This window comes from Aulonocara sp. 'chitande type north' Nkhata Bay, linkage group LG15 (genome assembly GCF_057382095.1).
Source record: "Aulonocara sp. 'chitande type north' Nkhata Bay isolate Kocher_YH1m ecotype deep benthic linkage group LG15, A_spYH_male_GT1.1, whole genome shotgun sequence".
NCBI lineage: Eukaryota > Metazoa > Chordata > Actinopteri > Cichliformes > Cichlidae > Aulonocara > Aulonocara sp. 'chitande type north' Nkhata Bay.
The window spans coordinates 35,633,979-35,659,371 of NC_141358.1; the positions used below are offsets into that span (position 1 = coordinate 35,633,979).

The window sequence follows — 25,393 nt, forward strand, 5'->3', positions numbered from 1 at the left end:
CACCTTGTGCTTTTGGGCACTCCAGTGATGTTGCAGCTCTGAAATATGGCCAAACTGGTGGCAAGTGGCATCTTGGCAGCTACACGCTTGACTTTTCTCAGTTCATGGGCAGTTATTTTGCGCCTTGGTTTTTCCACACGCTTCTTGCGACCCTGTTGACTATTTTGAATGAAACGCTTGATTGTTCGATGATCACGCTTCAGAAGCTTTGCAATTTTGAGACTGCTGCATCCCTCTGCAAGATATCTCACTATTTTTGACTTTTCTGAGCCTGTCAAGTCCTTCTTTTGACCCATTTTGCCAAAGGAAAGGACGTTGCCTAATAATTATGCACATCTGATATAGGGTGTTGATGTCATTAGACCACACCCCTTCTCATTACAGAGATGCACATCACCTAATATGCTTAATTGGTAGTAGGCTTTCGAGCCTATACAGCTTGGAGTAAGACAACATGCATGAAGAGGATGATGTGGACAAAATACTCATTTGCCTAATACTTCTGCACTCCCTGTATATTATTTTTAGGCCCTTTGATACTAGCAGCCTGTCAGAAAATATAACCCCGCCTCCCCCCTTTTTTTGGTTTCTTTAGTTGAATCTAAATCAAAAATGGCAAAGATAGCACAGTTTGACAGATGTAAAATGGTATTTTGGCACCAACAAGGTGACTCCCAATGAGCTATTATCAGAAAACTGAACATATCTTAGCATGGTGTGCATTGTGTACTTAAGAAAGAGAGGAAACTGGACAAGTGTAGGATAAAGGAATACGGAGACTAAAACTATACAGCAGTATCTGAAAATCATGGCTTTAATAATACTGACCCTTTAGTTGGACTATATATACTGTGCACCAGAGCCTCGTCAGAAATGGTCTCTGTGGAGGGCTCGAGAAGCCATTCATAAGGATAGGAAACAAGGAGAAAAGGCTGGGATATGCCATATGGCATACCATTACATACAAAGCATACAGGAATACCTTTATTGAAGCAGTGTGGGATCATCTTGACAGAGAACAAGACTAAAGGCAGCCAACATCCAAAGAAGAGTAGCTTGAAAACTAGTCCTGAAAATGTAAAAACTACAAGTCAACTGGCTTCTGGCTGCGCTGAAGGATAAATGTAATCATACCAAATATTGACTTTCAAACCCATTAGAATTGTACAAACCAATATAGTATATTTCCATGTGTGTTTGCACGTTTCGATAAATTGCTGCACCTATTTTCCATTTTCCCAGGTTGATATGAAGAAATGGGGTGTGGCTCAAGACCTTTCAACAATACTAGAGAGGCAAAGATATTTATACTTTTGCAGTGGCTGAAAACGTACAACAGGTAAACAAAGTAAACCAACTGCTGTAATACATACACACCTTTCTTTTATCAAAAATGAACACATGTGATATTCCTTTTTCAAAAGGCTTTCACAACCTATTCTAGCAAAATTGCAAAACAGATGACGACATGTGCTTAAAACAAGGTAAATGTATAAAACTTCTTTGCATAGTAATTCCAGGAACCTATTTAGACTGGCTGTCTGCCCATCAGTGGGTAGTTTCCTCAAATACATGGATGCAAATAAAACTGCTTTTAGAAGTGTTCAATTATTTTGTGCAGCAGAGGCCAAAGCCAATGCCCCATGGCACAACTATAATCAAAGTGATCTTGGTCCTTTGCTCCAGCCCTACACTTTTAAGATATTCAGTTGAGTACGACACCGTCGCGACTCTTACTTTGGGGGCTCTAACCACCACTCCTTATTTCCCCCCACACTGTTCCTCAGTCTGACATCCAATTGCCTCCTCATCTGAAAAATGACTTAATCGACTGAGGTGACAGTCGTACAGACAGTGTGCTGTATGCACTGACATGCCCCCATGGACTGACATCTTAAACGAATCCATCTTTGCCTGCTCTGCCCTCCGCCCTGCCTTTCGCCATCCCCCCCACAAGCACACAATTTACAGCAACAATAGAGCTGTCGCCCTGCTGATGCTCGCAACGCTGTTTTATTGACAGACTGGATCAAAGGAGATCATAATCCGAACTGACCTCATAAATTCAACTCCATCGATTGAGGACAAGGAGCTGACAGCCTGCGTGAAAACACCAGCGCTGTGGCTGACTGTAACTGTTGTTGCTTTATCTGCAACAGTCATATGTGGCCCAAAAAATGGCAGACAGCGATAAGAGAGTTAGAAAAAGAAACCAAGAATGGGACATGAGTAGTTTGCATAGCTACTGAATAAAACCCATGTTTTTTTGAATGTGCCAACTGTGGTACAACACCACTAATATTTAACTCCTATTTCTTCTGGACCCTTAATACATGGGAATGATTTAAGATTAAGGGCATATTTCAAAGCTTTCCATGGCTGAACTATATCAGTTTGGAAATGCAGTAAACAACTAAATAAATACTTGAAAAGCAAAACTAGGTAAAGGTGTTTTACTACAAAATAAAAATGATTCCACTTCATTTCCATGAAACCACCACAAGCTTTCCTTTTGCTGGGAAACACCTGTAGAAATTCAGCAAACAGTGAGGGCATAGTTTCTTTATGGTGTGAAAGGCTGTAAGCGAGACCACATCTTCAGGGCTTTGCCAAAGGATTTAATGCTCAGCTTCTGTTGGTCGTTATTGGAGACACACTATCCCCTGCTGACATGAGAAAAAGGTGAAAGGCAGTTGATGAAGACAAGACATTAAACCAGAATGAGCACCCTCCCGCGATTACACAAACTAAATTCCTTCCTGCTACTATCGGGTCAGCTGCCGTGGCTTAGGGATTTGGATAAGAATCAGAAATAGCAGCCAGGTGGCCCCCCAGAGCCTGATGTGTAGTAGGTAGCTGTAAGCAATCCTTTGTAACCACACTGCTAATGAGTAGCATTACGTTGATGGATGCTCGAAACTGAGGAAGGCAAAGCTGCATGGGCGGAAAAGCAGGGGAAGTGGGTGTAGCAGCAATTTAAGCTCATAAATTGACTTCTTAGCAAACAGTAGCTAAGTAACTGACACAGAGCATTCGGTCTTTTCAATTTGGCTCAAACTATTATTTTCCTATTAAGTCTCCATAAGTGAACACGCAAACCAGCCTTGCCTTAAAAAAAAGAAAAGAAAAAAATAGCAAAAGCGTGACCTAGATAGTCTTCTAATGAGTGCCTTACGAAAGATGAAGGTATTTATTCAGCGCCAGAGCAGATGCCATGATAATGCTCGCGTCTGAAGGCAGTAAGATAAGGACAAAGATGGTAAGCAGGATGTCTCAGAGGAGGGTTTATACCTTTGTTCCAACACACTGAGACAAAGACATAAAGACATCATCAGGAAACAGAACTGGACTAAAAATAGCTCAGTGTGGAGCACCTTGCTGTGGGGGGGGATGGACACTTGGCTGGGTGCTTGGGCTGTCAATCAGTATGATTGATAGGCAAGGCAAAGGGTTTAATGGTTAACAACAGTGGCCTTAAAAACTAATATGGGCCACTGTGCCCACATGGAGAGCAGATAGCTGTGCGTGTGGCTCTTAAGAGATGGAGTAAACCCACTCCAGTCAACATGGGGCTGGGCTGTGGCCTGAACAGGAGCAAGCCTCTCTTTCTTTCTCTTTAGGCACTGACTGATGTCACTTTTGGAAAAATCTGAAGCATCCATGTTTTCATGTGAAGATATCATCACATGAAAAAAAGAAAAAAATCTTGTCATGGCAAGTTAAACACAAAGACTAACAGCCTCAATGGCACTTCTATCACCACGGTAAAAATCATATTTTTTTATTTGACGTGGCATCACGACTGCCTTAAATACAAGGCCAAACCGTGTAAGATTTATGTCACATGGCCTACCTAAAGCATCACTGCCTTGTAATTACTGCCCAAGATTGCTGACTAAGGTGACCGTGAAGCATAACAGGCGCTCATGAGCTCTCAGCTGGTCTTTGCTGATTTAAAAAAAAAGTCAATTTTAACTATAAAGAGCCAATTCACAATAGCTGTGCTTTATATTGTATATTATACAATATTAAAGAGAAATCCCAAGGATCAGACGGCCCCCTTTCAGCAAGCACTTGCAAATAGTGGCAAGTGAGAAAATCCATCCTCCCCCTTATTACTAAATATGAATACAACTGTGTAGTGTTCTGTGTATGTGCACCACAATCGCCTAAAACTTGAGATTTGCTCTTTGACCTTCTTGATTTGAGAGGTGATCTAAATATGAATCTGACCATTTCCTGCTACATGTGAGCCGGAGAAACCTCATTCTTCCAAAACGGTCCAAAGTTCATGTGTGAAAATGACTTATTTTCTTGCCTTGACATGTCAAAGTATCCGCAGTGGAAAAGGGTTTATTATCACGTCGTAGTGGTGTAAAATACACATCGTGAATGACCATTTATATCTGTGGTATGAACAGGCAACCCCGGCTTCTTTTCATACACATATAATGATTAAAGGTCAGCTATTATCATACTGACAAGACAGGGCAGCTTGAGTGCTCTTGCTTGAGCCTAATGTGATGATGACGGATCAAGGAACTAACAGAGTCTTTTATGAAACTATGTCTGAGATGGGGGTTCTGCTTTGCAGCATGCCTGGCCTATTGATTGCATAGACCATTTAAGCCACATTTCAAAGCACGCAGATCTCTGTTCCAGTGCGTTCCTGTACAGTTTCATTTCACACTGAGACAAAGAGCAATCTCAGACCTTGAAAATGTACAGCTGCGCACATCTTATTTCTCTTTGACCTATTTCTTAATTGAGTATTCTACAAATGAAAGCTTTCAATATCCACATAGTGCTTTTTCTCACATGAATGCCTATCAGTGTCCTTGTAGGTAAAGAAGCCACTTTGGTTTTGTTGAGTGCTTATCGAGGACACAAAATATTCAGCACATATCTATTTCTGTATGAATGCAGGAAAAAAACAGTTTCTAATGGAGGGACAAAGAGCAAAGAAAGAAAGAATGAAGCAGCATCCATATAATCCTTTCTAAAGGAAAAACAGGGTCTAAAAAGTTACAAATATGAAGAATGTGGAGCATCTTGGGTCTTCCCAGCTTAGAAAAGCAATTTCCTCATTCTTGACAAAGGCTTACATGTTTGATACATTTGAGAAAGACAATACATGTCGTGAGGGAAGCTGCCTACACAAAAATAGTAACGTTTAGCAACCAGAGAAAAAAGAAGGGATGAAAGAGCTAGCCTCAGCCTTTACACGATCTTTGTTTACATTCCTGCTGCAGCCCCCACCTCTCCTCCCCCATATTGAGTTCCTGCCAATTTCCAGAATCCCCATGGCTGTACACTTTCTGACATCAGCTCCATGAAGCACACTAGGAGTTGGACACAATTCAAATGCTCCGCAGGGCTTCGCAGTCAAAACGAGCATTTACTACATGCTCTACTTGGCAGCGGTTCAAAGACCAGCGCCAACTGACGGTCTTTTTCCCCCTTTGCTGCTCCACCTCCTCCCTTCAACAGGAAGACTGAGAGGTCTTCCCGTGCTGCTGTGGCCTTATTCCTTTGCCTTTTGTTTTCATGACATAAGCAGAGCCCATTAACCCTGTGTTGTCACTTTGTTAAACACAGATGGCAAACAGAGGCGTCTCACAGCATAGTGAAACATGCCTGAGCTGATTCATTTTGAACCCTGCAGACTAGAGTAGGAATGAGTCTGCAGAATATCTGGCTTAGGTCTGAAAATCCAAACGATGCGCTTGATAAAAGTAATCGCTCGCTGTGCTTCTTAATAATAAAACCAAGCAGATGGATCGGATAAAAGCTCAATAGCATGTGAAATATTGATCAAACACAGACGCATAGTCTGACATTAGTCAGTCATTAACAGTAAAAGGGTCAGCTGATTATGGAATCCAAGAAGGGCAGTAAGATGTGGTTTAAGTTCCATTTCATTGCATTTTATTACAAACCCTTCAACAGGAGCTTGTGGGCTATACAGAAGCAGAAGGAATAAACAGAATTGTGATAAATAAATGAAACTCACTTACATCAAATCAGAACAAACGGCTTTGCTAAAGTAGAACATAAACCCACTGAGCACCTTTCAGCAGCTGTATCAGCAGAAACCTGATGGGCAATCCCAATAAGTGTCGCTCCCAATTGGCTCTCTTTGGAGCTACGCTTCCTGTAGTCACTAACAGACAGCCCCTCGCCCCCATACCTCCTAATATATATGTGTGTGTTAGCAATTTAATGTTTAATGCCAGTCCCCCTTCCCCCTCTCTCCATTTGCCCTGATCACTGTGAGTGCCATGAATTTTTAAAGACATCCCTTCTTTACTGTCCATCTGGGCTCCATCTGCCCAGCTGCTGGTGTTTAAAGCAGACAGAGACACAGGACGGGATACTTCAAAGGCTTTGCATGGCCTCTGGCCCGAGGAGGATAGTGTTCATAAAAAAGGTAGCCTTTTATGCTGGCATGTGCACCACAAAGAGACAACATAATAACTGAAACCTGATTGTTATTGTACATCAACTTTGTTTTGAAAAGCTCAGTATTTCTAAAAGGTGATCAGGTCAACACCAGAATGCATGAAATAATAAATGAAGCTGCTATAAATAGTTATCCTTCATTTTATGTAAGAATTTCGATTCCTAATTTGATTTGGATTTTTAACTCTCTCTCAAAGCTTTCCAAGTTTTTATCAATAATTATGCCATAAAAAGCCTCCACTCAAATCGCCCAGTATTTCAGTGGAGATTGATGGAAACAAATGCATGCAGGTCTCCTAGCTATAGGCTTAATTTAATAACTTGCTGGGAATAAAAATGGAGTGTGATACTGATACAGATAATTCCAAGAGTCAGACATATCAGGGACGCTCATACATGTGTTCCGTTTGCAGTGGTATCACTGAAATAGCTTCACCAGACATACAAATCAAATAATCCAACAACCCTGGCATTATTTGATATCTGTGTAAATCCTCGCTCTTTTATTTCATTTGGCACCGCGCTGCCTCGGCCAGATATGAGGCAGCTGGCAAAATGCCTTGAATAGTCTGATTAATTAATTTAAAACCACAGCGTAATCAGACATCCGACCAGGGCAGACCTCTCGGCTTCATTTAGTCTGACCTTTCAGGCGAAAGAGGCGAGATAGAGGGAAGGTGGCTGGGTGATCCACCAGGAATGCAGGTTTGCTGATATATCTTTCCACCACAGCCTGGGGCAAACCTTGACTAAAAGCTGGGTGTGGGCTGGTTTTAGTTCGCTGAATCCACATCTTGCGTTTATTGGATTTATATTGTGCACTAGAGCTTTTATGATCCTGTTGTTGTCTTGTAAAGTGATTAAGGATGCATTTTTTTTGTAACTGTTTCTGTACAATGTTCTTATACATTCTCTCCTGTCCCCTGTGTTTGTAACCACTACTATGGACCTGTGGTGCCACACTGAGACATTATTTGTGCTGTACAAACATAAAGAAGAAAAAAGGGCAGTTTTCAGTTTGGAAGTGCTCCAACTGCTCTGCACTGATAGAGGCACGCAAAGTTTCTGCTGAGGATCTGAGCTTCCTTGTGGCCACATTATCACCCTCCATCAGGCACATTCCAACAGCCTCCACCCACCTGCCCAAAATAAACTGTACACTCTTAACCCCTTCCTCGCCACCCAGTGCCCTCCAAAGCACCCTACCAGCATATGACATGTCTGAACACGTGTAATTGTAAGCTAGGAGGTTAGTGCTACCCATCAGACCCTCTTTTCGCCCCCTTCTGTGATAGAGATATTAAGTCTACACCGAAAACTTTTCATGATATCTTGATAAAAACGGACCATCAGCTCAGGGTTGCTCTGATGCAGCACTAGTTGCCCGTTTTGCGCAGTGATGACAAGTGCAATATTTTAACCAACATAAATTACAGCCTCACGTGTCTTTTAATTGCCACGAGGGCTTGGTGGTATGGACAGGTGGTGACAGGGATTTTTTTGTGGGTGTAGCTTTCCTGGCCTTGATAGCTGCATCATACAGTATTTTTATATGTTTCAGATGATTGCACAAATACTCAACGGTACATATAATCCCATGAAGCCCTTAATAAGCAGGTTTTAATGGGTTTTTTTTTTTGCACAGGGGCATCTATGACTGTGCTATGCGCATGTCTATGCGCTCAGAGCGCGTCAAGTCAAGTTTGCGCTGAAGCCGTTTGCAGATTTTACCGTTTTCCACATGACGGGGAGAAACCACAAACATTAGGTTCCGAACAAAAAAAGAAGAAGCAAAATAAAATTGGTGCACGCCACATACAAATTAAGGCTTGAAGACAATTTTGATTTGCTTGAGGTTAGAATTATCAGGGGACAGACTGTCTTCGTCGTGCCAGGCCACGGCTGCAATTATTTCCATCGACTGTAATCATCTGAGGGCAAAATAAGTGGATGTTCAAGACTGGAAAAACCTGGTTTTACAACGTTAAAGACTGTCGAGGAACACCGTGAGCTCGGCACAGATTTTACTGTTGTTACCCAATTCCCTATATCATGCCACAATGCTGAGTTCCCTCTTCTCAGGCTTTAAGTTGTGTAGGCGTGACGCAGTGTTACCCAATCTATTGGGTATCTGACCAGTCACGGTGCTGACTGTCTTGATTATATAACGGTCTGCTGCACTAACACAGCCCTGTCTGATCCTCGGCTGACTGAGGTGCCATGATAAAAATAAAATAATAATAATAAAAACCCAAAAGTATCCATTCAAGTCGTTCACACAACATTTACAGAGGGAGGGGTGGACTATTTAGAGAAGCAGACTATAGGTTTTAGAGAGTTTGAGTCCACATGCTCTGTAATTACAAGAAATGCGCCTTAAATGACATAATCTATAGTTTGGTTTAAAACTGGAGCACATGTCAGCTAGGAGCAACGTGGCAAAGACGTTTGACTTAAAAACAAATAAAAACTAAAGTTAATTGTATTAAAAGCTTTTTCTCTTTTCCTCTGAAGCAGTTTAGCAGCTTGTCTGTTATCTGTCCTGATAAAATATGTTTTATGGTTAGAATTGTGCGACAGGACGTGAGGTTGCACTTTAATGGTGGCTTTCATTATGTAATAAACTGCTGAATGTGATGGCGGCTTAGTGTATATTACATTTTTAAACTGGCAAAACAACATTTAGTTGTCACACCATGCAGAAGTAGTTTTGTTGTTTTTTTTTATTTAAGGAGGCTAAAAATACTTCTCTGTGAGCAGTTTTGCAATTTGCATAATTGCACATTTTAGAAATAATAAAGCTTATTTTGCTACTAATCTAAGTATTAGGGTTTGTATTTTGCTTTTCTTGTAGGAAAACCGCATTATCTGTGTGTCCTGTTTGTGTCAAATTTAAAAATACCGTAAATACAGTAAAGAATTCAGTTTTATATCACCTGAAATAAACTTTTAACCAACCGTCTTCCCGCTTGCGTTCCCCTTTTATCGACAGCTGCCCTCTATCCAAACTTAGCTGTTGACAGTCTTAAATCTCTTCACGTAAACAGCCCGTCTTTATTCCACCAGGGCCTCCCTCATAATATCCAGCCCACTAGCATGTTTACAGTAAACGGCAGCATGGCAAAGCTGTTAACATGCACTCTAACCCACCCACAGCCCTTCCTGATCCCTCTGAGCTCCTCTTCCTCAGCTTCCAGTCCTTCAAGATTGTTCCAAGGAACAACTTTCTTTCATTCTTAGTCCATATTAGTTGTAAAATCAAAAATCTCACCAGGCACCAAGCTGCCACCAGAAGAAATTGTCTCTTCAATCATCTGCCTTGACCAGACCGTGAAGTGGCAAAGGCAAACTGAAAACCCTCACCTTAGCCTTTATCAACATTTTGCCCGGTGGCTAGTGCTAATTTCCCACCCTGGTCAGATTACATCACATGCCGCTGAGAAAGTGCAACAGAGTTTTAATGTGAATGGCTTGAGGGCCAGATGTGGCCCACTGGTAAACAGCAAATATTTTAGACTAATCTGCTTCTTTGGCCAGAGTCCCTCCAGTCTACAGCCCTTAATACCATCAATCAGCAGTAATGACAGCAACAGTTAAAGCTGCGGACCTTCAAAAGACTTAAATGGCAACTACAGCTGGGGCAAAGATATAAGAAATAAGTGTTTATGCACGGCAGAGTATTATAATTTACAATGCTATTACTGAATTGGTCACATCTTAATAGTAAGACAACCTCTACTCTGATTCACTTTTATCATATCGCACCAGTTTGTTTAACCATTTTACCCAGCTCGGACTGAATCTGAAATACATACATCCAGTTGCATTCACATAATCGCCTGGTATCTGGGAGATTGTTGTCAGCAGGGGGGTTAAAGTGGGCCAGAATGATCCAGAATGGTGCTCAGACACTTTCGGTTAATGAGCAATTAAATCTGATTGGCACATTTCCATTTTCACAAACTGCAATGGCTCATTTTAGCCAGTGTCACAGAGTCAGTGAGGTCACTCCAAGATCCTGCCTGCACGCTTCCTTTTTTTGTCTCATTTCTGTGATTTGTTCATGGTGTAGATATAAAGGTGTGTTCGAGGTACAGAAGTGGACTGAGTGATTCAAATAGCTCGATTAATAAGACAGAAAAAAAACATATGTTAGTGTGTGATCATTTTGCTCCCCAAGCTGGAGAAAAATGCAAGCCACAATGGCAAATGTAACACGGCATTATATAATGCACAACGTAGCTGTTCCTCCCCACACACACACATCTGACCTTAGGGTTCCCCCACCTGCCAAATCCCACTTTAACCTCTAATTGTCGGTGCAGACCTCCACACAGTAATGGACCAGAAAGTGATGGTACCTGTCTGAACTGCTCCTCGTAGGTCCAGTCTCCGTGGTCCTGCCCACTCAAATGGCTATGCGTGGTATGTGAATGCAGATGTGCTCCCACTGCTGAGCGGGACTCCTGCTCAACACTGGGACGGACCTTCAGGAGCTGGGAATGGGGGTTAAGCTGACGGTGAGGCAGCAGGAGGATGCCCTTGCCAGGGGCCACTGCATCATGACCCGTAGGCAGACCTTCCTCTTCAAGGTCATCCTCAAAGTCTTCTTCCATCTCACCTTCAAAGTCCTCCTCGTCCCATTTCTGTTTGCTGTGTGCATCACAAATACATTTATATATTGAAAAACTACATTACACACAGAAACTAATCACTAAAATTTTCAGAAAGGTCCAGCAAAGAAATTCACTTACATCTGTTCCTCTTCATCTGACCCCATCATGTCCTTGTATTGCTCCTCTCCTTCATCGTTGTCCTCATTATCGCCTTCCTCGTCACCACCACTGCTGCGCTCCGACATGGGGCTGTCTGACACCCTCTGTAGCCCGGCCGCCGCGGCACGCATGGCTGCAAGAGCCGCTATCTGAGTTTGCTCTGTCTCAGGTGCCGGGCTCCCTATCAGCTCATTCCCTCCGGCCATACGGACCTGAGTCTGTTGGGAGGCGGCTTGCTGCTGTAGCTGCTGCTCCATCAGTAGCTTGGCCCTCTGCTGCCTGTGCAGATTTTCCATGACGGCCTGCAACTTCATCTCCAGGGAAAGTGGCAAAGCGTTCAGAGGCCTTCTTTCCCCTCCCTCCCCTGCTGAAGGAGCACCAGTCGAAGGCCAGTCAGGGGTCAACAATAGGGGAGCAATAGCCAACTGAACCTGCGAGGAGGCAGCTAGCAGCTCGCTGTAGGTCTGGAGGTTACGGTTATGATGAAATGTGGGTTTCTGAGGGGGAGTGAAAGGTGAAAAAAAGAGGAGCTCGCTGACATGCAGTCAGAGGTTGGCTGCAGTTCTGAAGACAGAGGCCTCTCTCTTGTCTCAGTGGTTTTTCCTACAGTTGGGGAGAAACCGAAGCCGGTAGCAGAGGTGGCTGGTTCAGAGAGGCACAAGACGTGGAAGTAAAGGAGGGAGTACAAGTCTTTGCTGACAGCCTACAAAGACCTGAGGAAGAGAAAGAACAGAGCGTCAGATTGCCACTTCCCACTCTCTGTAAAGATCATTACCTGTTCAGATCACCCGTGATACTCATCTAGTAGTTTCTCCATTTTTGATTTTCTGGTTTCAATAATCCTGCAAGAAAACTATTCACTATCACTATTTATGAATAAACAAAAGTTCTGTAAAATCTCAGCGCTACCCTGTCTACTCAAAAAAGGAAAACACAAAGGAGAACAAAATGTTTAATATTACTAACAAAAATGCAAATTGTAATTCGAGATTCCTGTGAAACACAAAATACACAGTCTTTAAAGGCAACGTACATTGTGAAGGATTAGTCAAACAAAACAAAACACGCGAGGAACAGGACAAACTGTTTCAACCTCAACAACAAGAGGAAGTGAAATCACAGGAAGAACCATCACGTTTTTTACCTGATTGGCTAGGAGTCAAGATGAATTTCAGCCTACTGGCAAAAGATTTTAGACAACGCTCTCTCAGGTTGAATTAATATTCACACAAGTGTCACATCACTGAGGCTTCACTGCTGTGTTTTCCCCTTTAAGAGTGAGACACACAGTGGGGAGTTTTCTGAAAGTCACGTAGGTTGCCGTTGTTCTCCTACACACCTGCTCCATAAGTGCCCAGGTATGCAAAGCAGGCTGTACTATAAGCAGTGACCTTCAACCTATCGACAGTAACGACGTCGCAAAGATCCCCTGCTAAACCCCGCTAACCTAGAATCTGGTCAAAATGCTAAGAGGCGTGGGTTTGGGGAGGCTGTGTTTAGATCAGTCACATACAGATAAGAGCAGAGTCGACAGCACGAGGGGAAATGAAATTCAAGTGCAGGTGCTGGACATGCCAAGCTCCAGTCATGACAAGAAGCAGCAGTGACTGTACGCCAGTACTCATTCGGCTATGCTGACTAATATATGAAAGAAACTGATCTCGATAACCACCATCTGGCACGATCTTTGTCTTTCACAAACTTCAGATTTTGTGTTGCGTCTACTCATTGAGTATCCTTTAAATGAAAGCATGAATGATCGTCTTTTCGAGGTTAGCTCAATCTGTATCACAACTACATGCAACGCAGCGGCACACAAACACAGTTCTATAATTGTTTTTTCAGCTGATATCTCAGGCTTGCATTTGCTTTTCTTACAGATGACAACATCTATGAATCCCCTTTGAAAATGTGACCAGCACAGCAAACCTGGGCACAGCATACCTCATCATTACAGGTATTTTCTTGAGCACAGAGGTTGTTTTTCTCCAGCGTGCGGCTAACTGGAATTACACAGGAAATCTCACCAGAGTTTCACGGGTTTGGTAGTATAATTACATGTAGGCACAAGAGGGTAAACAGCGTATCCACTTTTCAGGCCCGCAGTTTCTTGAGGCTTCCAACTGAAAGCCATGGTGCCACTCACAGGAAAATTAACCTTTTTCCATATCTTGTGTTTACATAGCTGTGAATACTTGAAAGGAATACAAGAATCCTGGCAATTGCCAAGAGATGTGTTTTTCCAATCAGCCAGTTTCTCAACAAGACATTCAAATGGAAAACAACAGCTTCTGCAACATTATACCTGTGTGACTCATGCGAAAGATCAACTTACATTTGCACAACATTAGTAATCTACAGAGAATTAATTGTGCACGACACAAATGACACACCAGACCGATGAATGAAAATTTGCACATGACACTATAAATTTAGGTGCCGTTTATGTTCCTGTACCTCCAAAATAAGTATACACTTCTTATACACCGAGTATTACAGAGTCACAGTCTGGAGTTAGATGCAGCAAGAAGTCAAATTCAGCAGCAGAGCTGAAACCTTGCAGCTCATTCTGAGAAAATGCACTTCAGAAGCACAAACTTCTTCCACTACTAAGACTCGAAAAGCTTCAGAGGTGTTTGATATAGTGCAAGTTACATCCCCTCACCCCGACATTATCATGCACCAATAAAAACCACAATAGAAATATTTCAGCCACTCTATACCATGGTGTTAAGAGAAATGTTGCGCAAGGAAACAAGAGCTGTGAAACTTTGTTTCCACATAGGGCGAAGGAAGTGACAACTGACGGAGCAGATGTAGTAAGGCAGCTGACAGATATTCAATATTGATTCAGTGCATTCTTTAGGGGCAATCGAGACGCAACTGAACGCCTGCAGTTGTCAGATGGAAAATAAAGCAGGATTACGGCGCCTCAATGAGCTGGATCTGGTTCGACTGAAACAACTTGTGCACGTTGTATTTACAGAGGGATCCAAGGGGAAAGACGCCGAGAATGACAGGAAGCAAACTCTCGACTATCCAGTAGCAATAAAGCACTAAATGACAAACAAATTCAACAACGCACTCGCACACGTTATCTTGATAGCGCATTTTGCTTAAAGTGTTTTTTTTAAGAAGTCACACATCACAGTCACGCAATTTCTGGTGTTCACTTCATGTTTGTGCCATGAGCATTACAGCTCCGGATACTGCGCCCCTCTCTCTCTCTCTCCCTGTCATCTTGTCATATATGTAATTTCAAAGACAGAAGTGATTACAACAAAGCTCGTCTGTTGACTCTTCCTGTGCAGGGGGAAGCAGAAGTGGTCTCTTTGTTTCATGCCACTGATGATCAGTAACATGATTTCCTTCATACTAGATGGTGCAAATTATATTGCACCACTACATATGTTCTCTCCACTTCCCCAAATGAGGAGGTTCGCTTACTTCTAAAGACTTTCTATATGCATTGCAAACGACTACATTGCTGTTGTTGTATACTGCCTGAACTAAAAGAAAATCTGAATATTGTCGAATTTTTCTCATTTTATGTCTGGTCCTAACCAGAGATTCAGCTTTTCAGATTTTAGGTTTTCAGTTATGAGATAAGATGTTTCTTTTTAATGTGAAACAACAAATCAGCTTCAGTTTTCCTTGGTTTCCCTGCTATCTGCCAAAACCTCAAATATTTGCTGTTGATTACCACATAAGCTCAAAAAAAAAAAAAAAAAAAGATGTGTGGGAAACCTTAAAAAAAAAAACCAAGTAATAAGCGAGTAAGATGTTAACACTTATACATCTGTGCAGTAGAACTATATAAGTTTCTCACTTTTTGCATGAGCATCACATATTTTTGCCTGTGCGCCAAATGTTTTTTTAAATCGTCTTTGCTGTCTGTCAGCAAAAAACAACAACATTTTCATGCTTCCATGGATCATTTCAGATGCTATTATTTCAAGAACACCTTTATTTGTTTTGGAGCTCTGACTTGTGAAGAGTAGCTAGATGACTAGTTTTTAAATCCTGGTCAGAAGGGGTGGGGGGGGGACCTTCTGGTTTATATTGGAATCATAAAGCTGGGTACTTATTAACAACAGGATTCGGGGAGTTAAGAGCGCTTAAAAGAACTGATGCACTGCCACTACTCCTTTTTAACTGCAGCAAAATGGCCAGAGGTTGACTCTTGAGTGAGTGATAAAGCATTTAGTATCTAGACCACAGCTTGCTGTGAAATTTGCAGTGAAGCTGTCTGAGTGGCAATGGGTGATTTCCCTTAAAACCCCCTTCTGGGTCTTCTTTGTACTGTACTACACGTGAGAAATCAGCGTTCATGGGGGAAATGTCTCCACACAGTCTTCGACTAGTTATGAGTAATTTTTAGAATATTTAGAAGCTGCTGCTCCACTAAGAAATTCTGTGTGTACAAGATCCTGTGGCAAGAAAACAAACAGGTTTCACGCCCTGTCTGTCTTCCTTTTTTGACAGTCAAAATGCTTTACAAACTCATTTACACCAAACAAATTATACCATGGTGTTGCTCCTTCTCTGGGAAACATTTCCATATCTCAGTATGTCGGGAAAAGGGGTTAACTCAGGAGTTTCTGAGAACTTGACAACAGCAGACAACTTCCTCTGCAGTTTTACTGCCACCTTTACGAGGGCTTACTGGACAACAACCCCACCAACATCTGGCTTTTGTAGCCGGTGGGAACAGGCACAATGGCCATTCATTCCTGTGTAAGTAGTCATGAGTATTTATCGCATCCAGCAACCTCTGTCACCTGCCTCCCACAGTGCTTCAAAACCAGAAACATGGCTCCAATATTTATTTATAAGGCATACGAGCTACACACCGCTAACCCCTCAGGTTTAGTCTTCCATTTGGACTAAACTGCAACAGTCTGCCTCCAAGTCTGTATTTACAACAAATGGATCAATTATATAGAACAGCACTTTATATGTACAACCAAATTATGAAGAATAGATCTCACAGGGACCACCGATAAAACCTCTGGAAGAAAGTCCACTTATTTAAAAAAAAAAAAAAGACTCTGGCATTTGTGTGGATATATTCCTTGGGTTCATTTAACAGCTAAGTCTAAGTAGACACTACCTGCTGGGATAGATAGCAGGAAACCATGAGTGGGTGAGAGAAATTGAGGAACCACTGGCACAGAAACGTAAGCAGCTGGATGAATGGGGTATAAAAAAAAGAACACTAGCAGCTAATGGGTTAACCCTGTTTTTTTAAACCCACATTTGGGAAGTGGAAGACTGCAAGGTCTGAGCAAACAGGACAGAGTGATAAGAATGGGAGCTAAGGGTCTAATTCCAACAAGATAAAGTGACCCAGGCTGGCTCAACATACAAGCACATACAGACTCTTGATAAATGAAAGGAAAACCCTGAACCCTTAACCCCATACACAGAGGAAGGATCTGGTGGCTCTGTTATGCCATGCTGGCTATTTTCCTGCCAGGTTTTGGCCACATCTGTCCTCTTGGGGAGCGTGGAAGGTGAGGGTGTCACAGCAAATACATACAAAGCTGTTCAATTGATCATCTTTAACTTGAGATGAAACATTTCTATGCTGATGTGAGAACTCTCTTCCAAGATGGCATGCGTGCCACAATGAGCAATGAAAGAAAGAAAGAAAGAAATTCTCAGAGAGAAAGAGGAGTATTAAAACCCAAGGGTTTTTCCTCAGCGGGTACGTTCATGTGCCAGCAAGATTGCAGATTGTTTATCTTGCATTTCACATTTGGAATAAAAGTGTTAATTTCCTTTCATGTACTGAAACAACAAACCACCTTGTTCCTGATAAAACATCTGCGGTTTGAGATGAGCCGTGTGAGGTCTCTGCAGGTCCTGAAACTAGATATTAAAATGAATGTCTGTCTGTTCTGCTTGACTAAAAATCTGAGAATTCGATTTTTTTAAAGCTGTAATCTGCTTTTTGTGCCTCGTCTCGGCGTATTGCTCGCTGACGTGAGTGGGTGGGAGACATTGTAAAAGTTGTTTCGGTTTAGTTTCCGTAGATGGTTCGTGGTGTACGTTCTTTCTTTACATCTAGTTTAAATAAAAAAAACAAAAGAGAAAAAAACAAGCTCAATCCAAATGGACGTTAGACAGACTTAAATGGCATCGATGTTTTAACGCGATGCGGGTTAACTGAAATCCTGCAAGTTGTTATATCATTCAGCGTGCTGTCATGCATTGATAGTTTGTACCATACTGTTACGTTAGTAGAGAAACAGGCTTTGTACTGATATTATCAACAACATTCCCGGGCAAACATACGTCTGCCTGCCCCTCCTGAATATTTCTGTCTGTCTTTACTTTTAATATCAACGCTTCGTCGACTCAATCATCACACCTGAATTTATCAGATTATTACACCACGGTGCTCTCTGCAGCAAAGTTTACACACTTTTCTCAACAAATAAAGTAACACAAATTATTTAAATACTACACACTGGAGGTCACAGAAGAAGAAGAAAAAAATGCAACCACACCCATTCTACTTCAAACTGTTTATGTATACAAGCTGCTTTCTGTGTACACTAATTTACATAGGATCCTTTTAAATAAAATAAACATATACTTGAACAGCCAAAATACTCGCACACAATTACTTGCAGCAACTAAGAAATAGGCAGAAATCGTTACTTTAATTAACAAGTTGCGTTCTCCTCCTGAGGCAAAACATTAACCGGAAAGGCTGTTAACCTGAAACTGAAATGAACAACACGCCTATAATTTCAGGTAAGCAAATATTTTAGTTGGAACACAACAACTATTGCAATAAAGAAAGAGAATCAACTGAGTTAGTCACAATAAAGTGTACTTTTCAGTCTTTATTTATGTCCACTGTGTGCATTCAAATAGTTAACATGCTGCTTGGATATTAACTGAGGATAGAATTTAAAATGACAGATGTTTGCAGCAAAGGATTCCCGATTACTTCTGAATCTAGACAAAAAGGGAAAAAAAGGAACGGGGTGGGGATAACAGCAAAAAGTCGGTTAGTGGTGCTGGTCTTGATTATGCCTCACTCTTGCATTCCTCGCAGTATTACCTCGTAAGGCAATAACACAGGCTCCATTGAACCCCAGTGGAGCAACAACAAGATCATTGAGGAAGTGTCGCACAGGCCGGTCACGTATTTTCCACTGAACCCTACCAGCAAGTCTAGGCCAAATCTGATTAGCGCCAGCTATGCTATAAATTAAGTGGGCATATAGCAGCAATAATCCAGCGATCCACTTCTCAGCAGTGAAATCTGTGGCCATCAAGCAACAGGATTAAGCTGTGGACGCAAGCGAGGCTAATAGTGTTTTGCATGCTAAAACCACCGTATGATCTACAGTGTTCTGATTTCACTCGAAGGAAATGTAAAAAGCCTCTGCATGTCAATTGGAAACAGAGGAAAGTCACTGCTCCTTGCTCACATGTCTGAAACACTCTGAAACAATATGAGTAGTATTATTATTAATAAGCAACTGTAAGCAGTGCGAAAGGAAAACTGCTGAGGTTCAATACTTCTAGGAAAATGGAAGGAAATCCTAAAAATCATAAAAAGATTCAATTATAAGGCTGGATACTGATATATGTAAGTCAGGTAAACAAAAAAAAAACAATACGAGCTGCTTAAAAGAGGTCATAGAATAACCACAGGAACAACATGTTACCATGTGTGTGGAAAGGTTTGCATTTCTGCACGTCAGACACATGTAACTTCAAGGCCAAACAACTGACAAGGAAAATGTTTCTCTGTTAGACAGAAGACCGTCCCTAACTGCCTGAAAAGTTATCAGCTGAACATTCAAATTAAAAAAAGAGAGGTCTCTGCTGATTCAGCTGAAACGTTTGCTGCTGATAATGCCTCGCTGGTGGATATTGACTTTGCCATGTTACAACCCTACGAGAGCTTCGAGCAGACACTGTATTATTACAGGAGCAGACATAAATCTCATGTGACGACAGCTCTGGTGGGGAGACGCAGACCATTCTTAAGGAGGCTAACGCAGTCTGTGCTGCAGTGAAAACAACAGATGACATCAGTATTTTTATGGTTAACTCTCTCATGGCTCGACAGTTTCATTTGTACCGGCTGGTACCAGTTCTTTGTTGTTCTGTTTTGCTTTTTTTTTTCATTTTTCTTTTGTGCAGCTAAACCGCATCCTGAAAAAAACAAAACAAAACAAAACAAAAAAACACAAAAAAGAAACAGTTTTCTGAAACAACTTCCAGAGAAAGTGAACAAACAAGTCACATCAACAGATCAGTGCTTTCATTTTAGGCAGCTGTTTTGTGTCCACTGATCCATGTTCATTTCTGCTTAAGCTTTCAGTACTTTACTAAGTGTCTATTCCCTTTATGGTTTAAAAAAACAAAACAAAAATAACCCCACTACTTTTTTAAATACAATTAGTGCATTTAATCAAGCCACCTGTACTGCTAATATTAATATTAACTACTTTAGTACCTCCAGTGATTACTATAAAGGCAGTTACCAGGTCAGAACTTTGCCATGAAAAACAGAAGCTCAGGAGACAGGCTGCGTGTTGCAGCTCGCAGGTTTCAGTGCACTGCCATTGTGGCTCCAGAGTGATGATATGACGCCGCTTCGTCTAGCATGGGAAAGGTGGAGGGGGGGTATTTTTCATTGAATGGCATGAAAACTGGATTAACTTGTCGGTTTATATAGAGACTACATGGTCACGTCACTACATTGTGATCTTTTACAATCCATCCTTTTGTGTGTACATGGTTGATGGATGATTGGAAACCTAAGATAAAGACTTCTTTGCACACAGTGAAAAGGAAAAAAACCACTGCTGGTGGTCAGTTCTGTATTAGATGTGGATTAAACATCTCTGCCTAATAAATACCAGCAGCTTGATCTGCCAGCAAAGGATTTATATTTGATTAAATTAGTTTTTGATTACTCGGGTGGGTTGTTAGTGCCAGCTGACACAAACGTAATGCTAAATGTAACAGAAATGCTTCAGGTCTGATGGACACGTCAACATGTTGCAGCTGTGGCCTGGTATCCGGGCAGATGAGCACGGGGCACCTGTCTGGCGCCGAACCCACTGCGTTCACAAAGCTTACATCTGTCTGAGCAGGTTGGTTCAGGACCTGCGGGCCATCCCAAAGCCTTAGTCCTTTCCTTTTGCCTACATCACTGTCAGGCCTGCTGGGATTCCCTCATGACTCGAGCCCACGTAATGAAGTAACTGTATGGGTTTTTTTCCCCTGCATTTTTTGGCTACAGTTAAAGGTCCACGTGCTGAACAGTGCCTTCAGAAAAGCAGCTTTTGGCACAAGAACAGCTGAAAGGCAGCCAAGCCGCGCTGCCTCCCACTACTTTAATAGCAGGAAGGCTTGTGGTGTGCAGACAGCACTCAACATTCACAGTAATACAGTCTCTGCTGATACAGAAGCGTTCAAGTAGTCAATGCAGTCCTTGAGCCAAAGCCCACACCCCTTGGGAGTTGCAGGAAGGGTGACAAATTAAAGCAAGAAAATAGCCCTGAACACAGTAAAAGGTTTATAGTTTGATAAGAAAACAAGTAGACTTGTCTGGCCTGTCTGAGCATGTCTTCCTGTCATTAACTCGCAGCCACTAACCAGTTTAGTGGCCAACTGCCAGTGTCTGCCGTTCACTCAGCCGTGATGCTCGGAGGCAAACTGAACAAGCTATTTGCATGTGACACTTACTACTTCCAAATGATCTTCAAATACACTTGGGCTGAGATCAGGCACCGCTGACGACAGGAAGCTATGTGGATTTTTGCTTGTAAATGACAACGTGACACTGCCTCATGCTGATATGTGCATTTGGCAAGGTGAGAAACAGTGAGGTGTGAACCTACCAGCGGCACAAACTCCTTAAGACAAAAAGAAGAAGAAAACGTGAATTAAAAGAAAAGCAGAAGTCTGGCTCTACATGGAACACACATGACTAATATATAAGGTGTTACATGAACCTGAGATGGTTTCAATACAGAGAATCCCAAACAGCAGATTAAAGAAGAGGCCAGAAGGGACTATGTTAAACAGCAGGAGAAAGAAAACAGAAAACACACTCCGGGAACCAGCAACAGAAAGCAGGCATATCAGTAGAAGCCAATGCAATGAGAAGACAGACGTGGCCATCGGCCAACCCACAATACATGTGTCAGCAGGACTGATATCTAGATGATAGCAGGCTCAATCGCCTACGATAATAAATGGAACAAAAAAAACCCAAAAAAAACCAAGCAATGAGTGAGAAACACATTACATTTTGCTTTGAATGCCAGTCATTTCATTTCTAATCTACAATGAGCCAATCACAATGTAAAATAAAAGCCTGGCTTGGTTCAGCTGCCTTTCCCTATGCCGCTGTCAAAGGATACCATATGGAGAGGGGACCAAACAGATTAGCGGTGCAGTTTTTCTAAGGTGATTGAGGAATGGTGGGGCGTGGGTGCCATGATCAGGACCTGGAAATCTCTGTTAAGATGATGCCAAGTTCTGCGACTCAGCAGCTCACACTTTCTTTGTGTCTGTCAGCAACAACTTAAGAAGTAATTATGCCCACTCAGATGCGGGACGGCTCTCAACCTTCCTGGCGGCGTCTTCTCCTGGTTCACCTTTTTGGGTTTCAAAAACACCCGTCCTCCCATCAATTTGTGTGCGTGCTGAAAACTTTTGCAAAATTGATGACCACACAAAGAACATTTCAAAACCGTGCCTGTGACCTCAAACCACACAATGGACCACTTTGTTGCATTTTTGCAACAGAGAATCATGAATCTGAATCTAATCCTTTGATTAATAGCACAAAGATATTAGCCTTTTTTTAAAAAAAACTTTTACAAAGAATCACTCATCCTGATGGAAGGGAAAAGCATCTAAAACCACCTTTAAATAAGACAGTGAAACCAGACTTGACTGTTTTTTCGTGTCATAAATGTTTAATGTCATCCAGACAAATGTACTCTACGGGGCATTTCCTGTGCCTGTACTCCACTGTCCCCTTTACTTGGGGAGAAACTTTAACAGTAACCACAAACCAAATGTTAGTCAGTTTTGGTTGTGGCTGCGAGGTTCCTCGTGAGACAAAACAGGCTATTATGAGAGAAATACAGTTTGAGGGCCTCTCGACTCTTTTGGATGAAACGTTAGCCGTCCCCCTTTTTCACAACTGCGGACGTCACATGAAAACAGTCTGCAGGGCTCATACTGTGGACTTTCCCACTACCATGCTGTAGCACTCAAGATGGCACATTGTGTCCAAGCCACCACTGTGACGCGACTTTTCTTTGGAATATTTTTGACTGGACTTGATTTTATCTAGCTGCGTCAGAGTTGCACTTACACAGAAATGTCAGCAACTTACGGGATTTTTATTTTTTTTTACGTGTAAGAAACTGAAAAAACCCTTGAACTCTAGTGAAGATCATCTCATTCAGACATCTCGTGTAGGGTTATTTTCACATCTTTAAGTACATCTATTTTCTTACATTTTTATGTTTTTGGTTGGTTTGTTTTTTTTACATCAGAGTAGTCCATACTCCCAAGAAAGATTTGAGGTTTTCAGAAGTAATTTCAGGTTTAACAGTTTTATTTTCAGTGTAAGTATTTAACTTCTTTCCTAGGTACAATTCTTAACCTGGAAACCTGACAGTCTGTGCTTTGACTGACAGATGTGTGTAAGCCTTTGAAAAGCATGTCACCCCTGAACGAATAGAACTTCCTTGATGAGAGGCTTCATTCATTCATTCATTCTTCCTTTTTTTAGTGCAGGCTGTAGGCAATTTCACAGCCATCAAATTGTCCTAGAGGCCTTTATATAAACATAATCCAGAGAGAGGGAGCACTTATGCCATGTACTTACTTGTTGATAAGATTTGCAAAGTCTACTTACTTTTTGATAGGTCTTTATTTGTTCATCTATTTGCTCCCTATACTACCAAGACTTCTTTAGCCTGAAGCATTGTGATTACAGGTAGTCAGATAATTTAAGAAAAAAAGCTGGCATTGATACTGAAAGGCTTATTAACGCAGGAATTCACACAGTCAACATTCATCTCTTCTTTTCCGCTCTAATATGTAAAACTAATGCTTTTTGCTCTGTGCTAGAGCTAAAATTACGTTGGTTTGGTTTCCTTCTTCGGAGGAAAAATGCAGCACTGACCCTGTCCATGTCTGCTATTGGTCATCTGGTTCCAGCTCCGCCTCTTTTATGTGAAAGGACAGAGCTAGATTAGGAAAACCTGGTTTTACGTCCACTGTCGCGTGACTGTGGTTTAGAGTCTTATGGAGCTACATATGTTAACCTTGCTTCTTAGCACAGGCCTTTGGGGCTGCCTGCTCTTACTAAAGTGAGTGGCATGAAGCAGTCTTAAAAACCTGCTTCAAAGTAGTCCATAAAGCCACCTTTTGGTCTCCGGTGACTCCCCCCTGCAAAAACACCACCACCACCTCTCTTCTCGTCCCCTCCCAGCTAATGCAGAACATGGCAGCCAGACCTCCAGTGAAGGCCCCAGCTGTACTTGCAGTTACATGCGCTGGCTTTTATATCTAACTTAAAGGGCAATGGGATGTACTTATGTTACACAATCATACAGTGGATGTGTAATGGCGGTGTGGGTTCGAGCTCTACGGGACGCGGCGTCAGACGTCGTTCAAAATGTATATATGCATATATTTATATACGTTTATTTAAAACCCCCACACACATACTTTAATTTGCACTTTTAGCCGCGAAGATTTAACAGCAAGAAAAAAGCGCTTTGTCTGTTATTGGCACGTAACGAAGCCGGTGTGTAGTGTGACTAATCCTCCTGCAGTGTGAACTTACGGCTTTACGTTTGGGACGTGGTTGAAGTGACAACGTAACGGTCAGAAATCGACTGATAGCCCTTATTACTACGGTGACACGGTTACCAGGTAACACCAGAGACTAACTCTGCTAGTTATTAAAATGACAACCTTTTCTATTTTTACCCTTCATAGTATTAATAAATATATACACACACACACACACACACACACACACACACATATATACATATATATATATATACATATATATATAAATAAATATTTGAGGGGTGTTGGGGGAATAGTTTACAAAAAAGTGCCCTTTCAATCAGCGTATGGTTAATATCTAACCGTTGTGAGTGATTCACGGTCCTTGAGTCCATCCGCTACCTTTGCAATAGGCAATTAATCAGACATTTGAAAGCGTATCGATAAAAAAAACTGCGTCCTTTCTAATAAATGACGAGACAAACACAAGGAGGAAGCCACGGAAAAGTGAACGGAGTTTAAAGGGTAGCTCGAGCACAAATAAAGCGAGCGAGACACAGAGAGAAAATAAACTTACCACATCGGCTTCCGTTCGGTATTCTCACTCCTCAGAACCGGAAGAAACATTCCTTGTTTTCTCCGACTCTGAATCCCGAGTGCTCTCGCTCTCACCGGTTACGCGCAGAGGAAAAAGCCCCGGAACGAGGTCGAAGAGAGGTGATTAGCATGTATATCGACTAGAAATGAAGTGGCTTCATGTGACTGCATGACACCCACTCGATCGGCTTGCGCATGTAATTGTGTTTTTTAGAATTTGCGTGGCGCTAGACAGACACGGAGACAGAGAGAGAGAGAGGGAGAGAGAGGCGTGGAGAGACTCTCCGGTTTGCACACTCACATCATTGGTTGACAAACAGCAATCAGATGCAAATTCCTAACCTCTGAATCAGCAGGGGCCAGCCCTCCCACCTCCCCCCAACCTCCCCTACCTCCCCCCAACCTCCCCTCCTCTTCCTCCCGGACGCCCCCAACCCCCGCGGCAGGGTAAGTGCAGGGCTATAAAGTTGGAGTGGGGCAGAAAGCTGGGGACGTTAGAGCAGATGATGCAAACTTCAGGCACACTTTGCATTTGGTGTCCCTGCGGTATTTAACAGATGGACAGTAGCAGGTGAATTAAAGTAAACGTAGCAGTGTCAACAGACGTCAGAAGTAGCGGCGCAGAAAGAGAAGGGGGAAAAGGTGTGGTTTAATGTGCGGCATTTCGTGGGCCTATTACAGGGGTTTAAAATGTGAATAAATAAAAATAAAACGTAGCGTAGAGCAGAAACAGCCACTTGCGTAAGGACACA

At 42.1% G+C, this 25,393-nt stretch overlaps 1 protein-coding gene across 3 annotated transcripts in view; it reads right to left on the reverse strand.

Moving 5' to 3' along the window:
• arid3a (AT-rich interactive domain 3A) overlaps positions 1-24,963 on the reverse strand; it is a 47,589-nt gene extending 22,626 nt beyond the window's left edge. Inside the window, exons 1-3 of one of the 3 annotated variants that reach the window (XM_086263171.1) lie at positions 24,943-24,963; positions 11,217-11,950; positions 10,824-11,115 (exon numbers count right to left, since the gene is read on the reverse strand). In XM_086263171.1, the coding sequence (XP_086119297.1) occupies positions 10,824-11,115; positions 11,217-11,551 (627 nt within the window). In that variant the 5' untranslated portion in view covers positions 11,552-11,950; positions 24,943-24,963. Of the gene's footprint in view, positions 1-10,823; positions 11,116-11,216; positions 11,951-24,621; positions 24,919-24,942 lie in introns of those variants that run through there. The other 2 variants (XM_086263170.1, XM_086263172.1) reach the window with 2 other exon arrangements.
• Between the last annotated feature and the right edge of the window lie 430 nt (positions 24,964-25,393).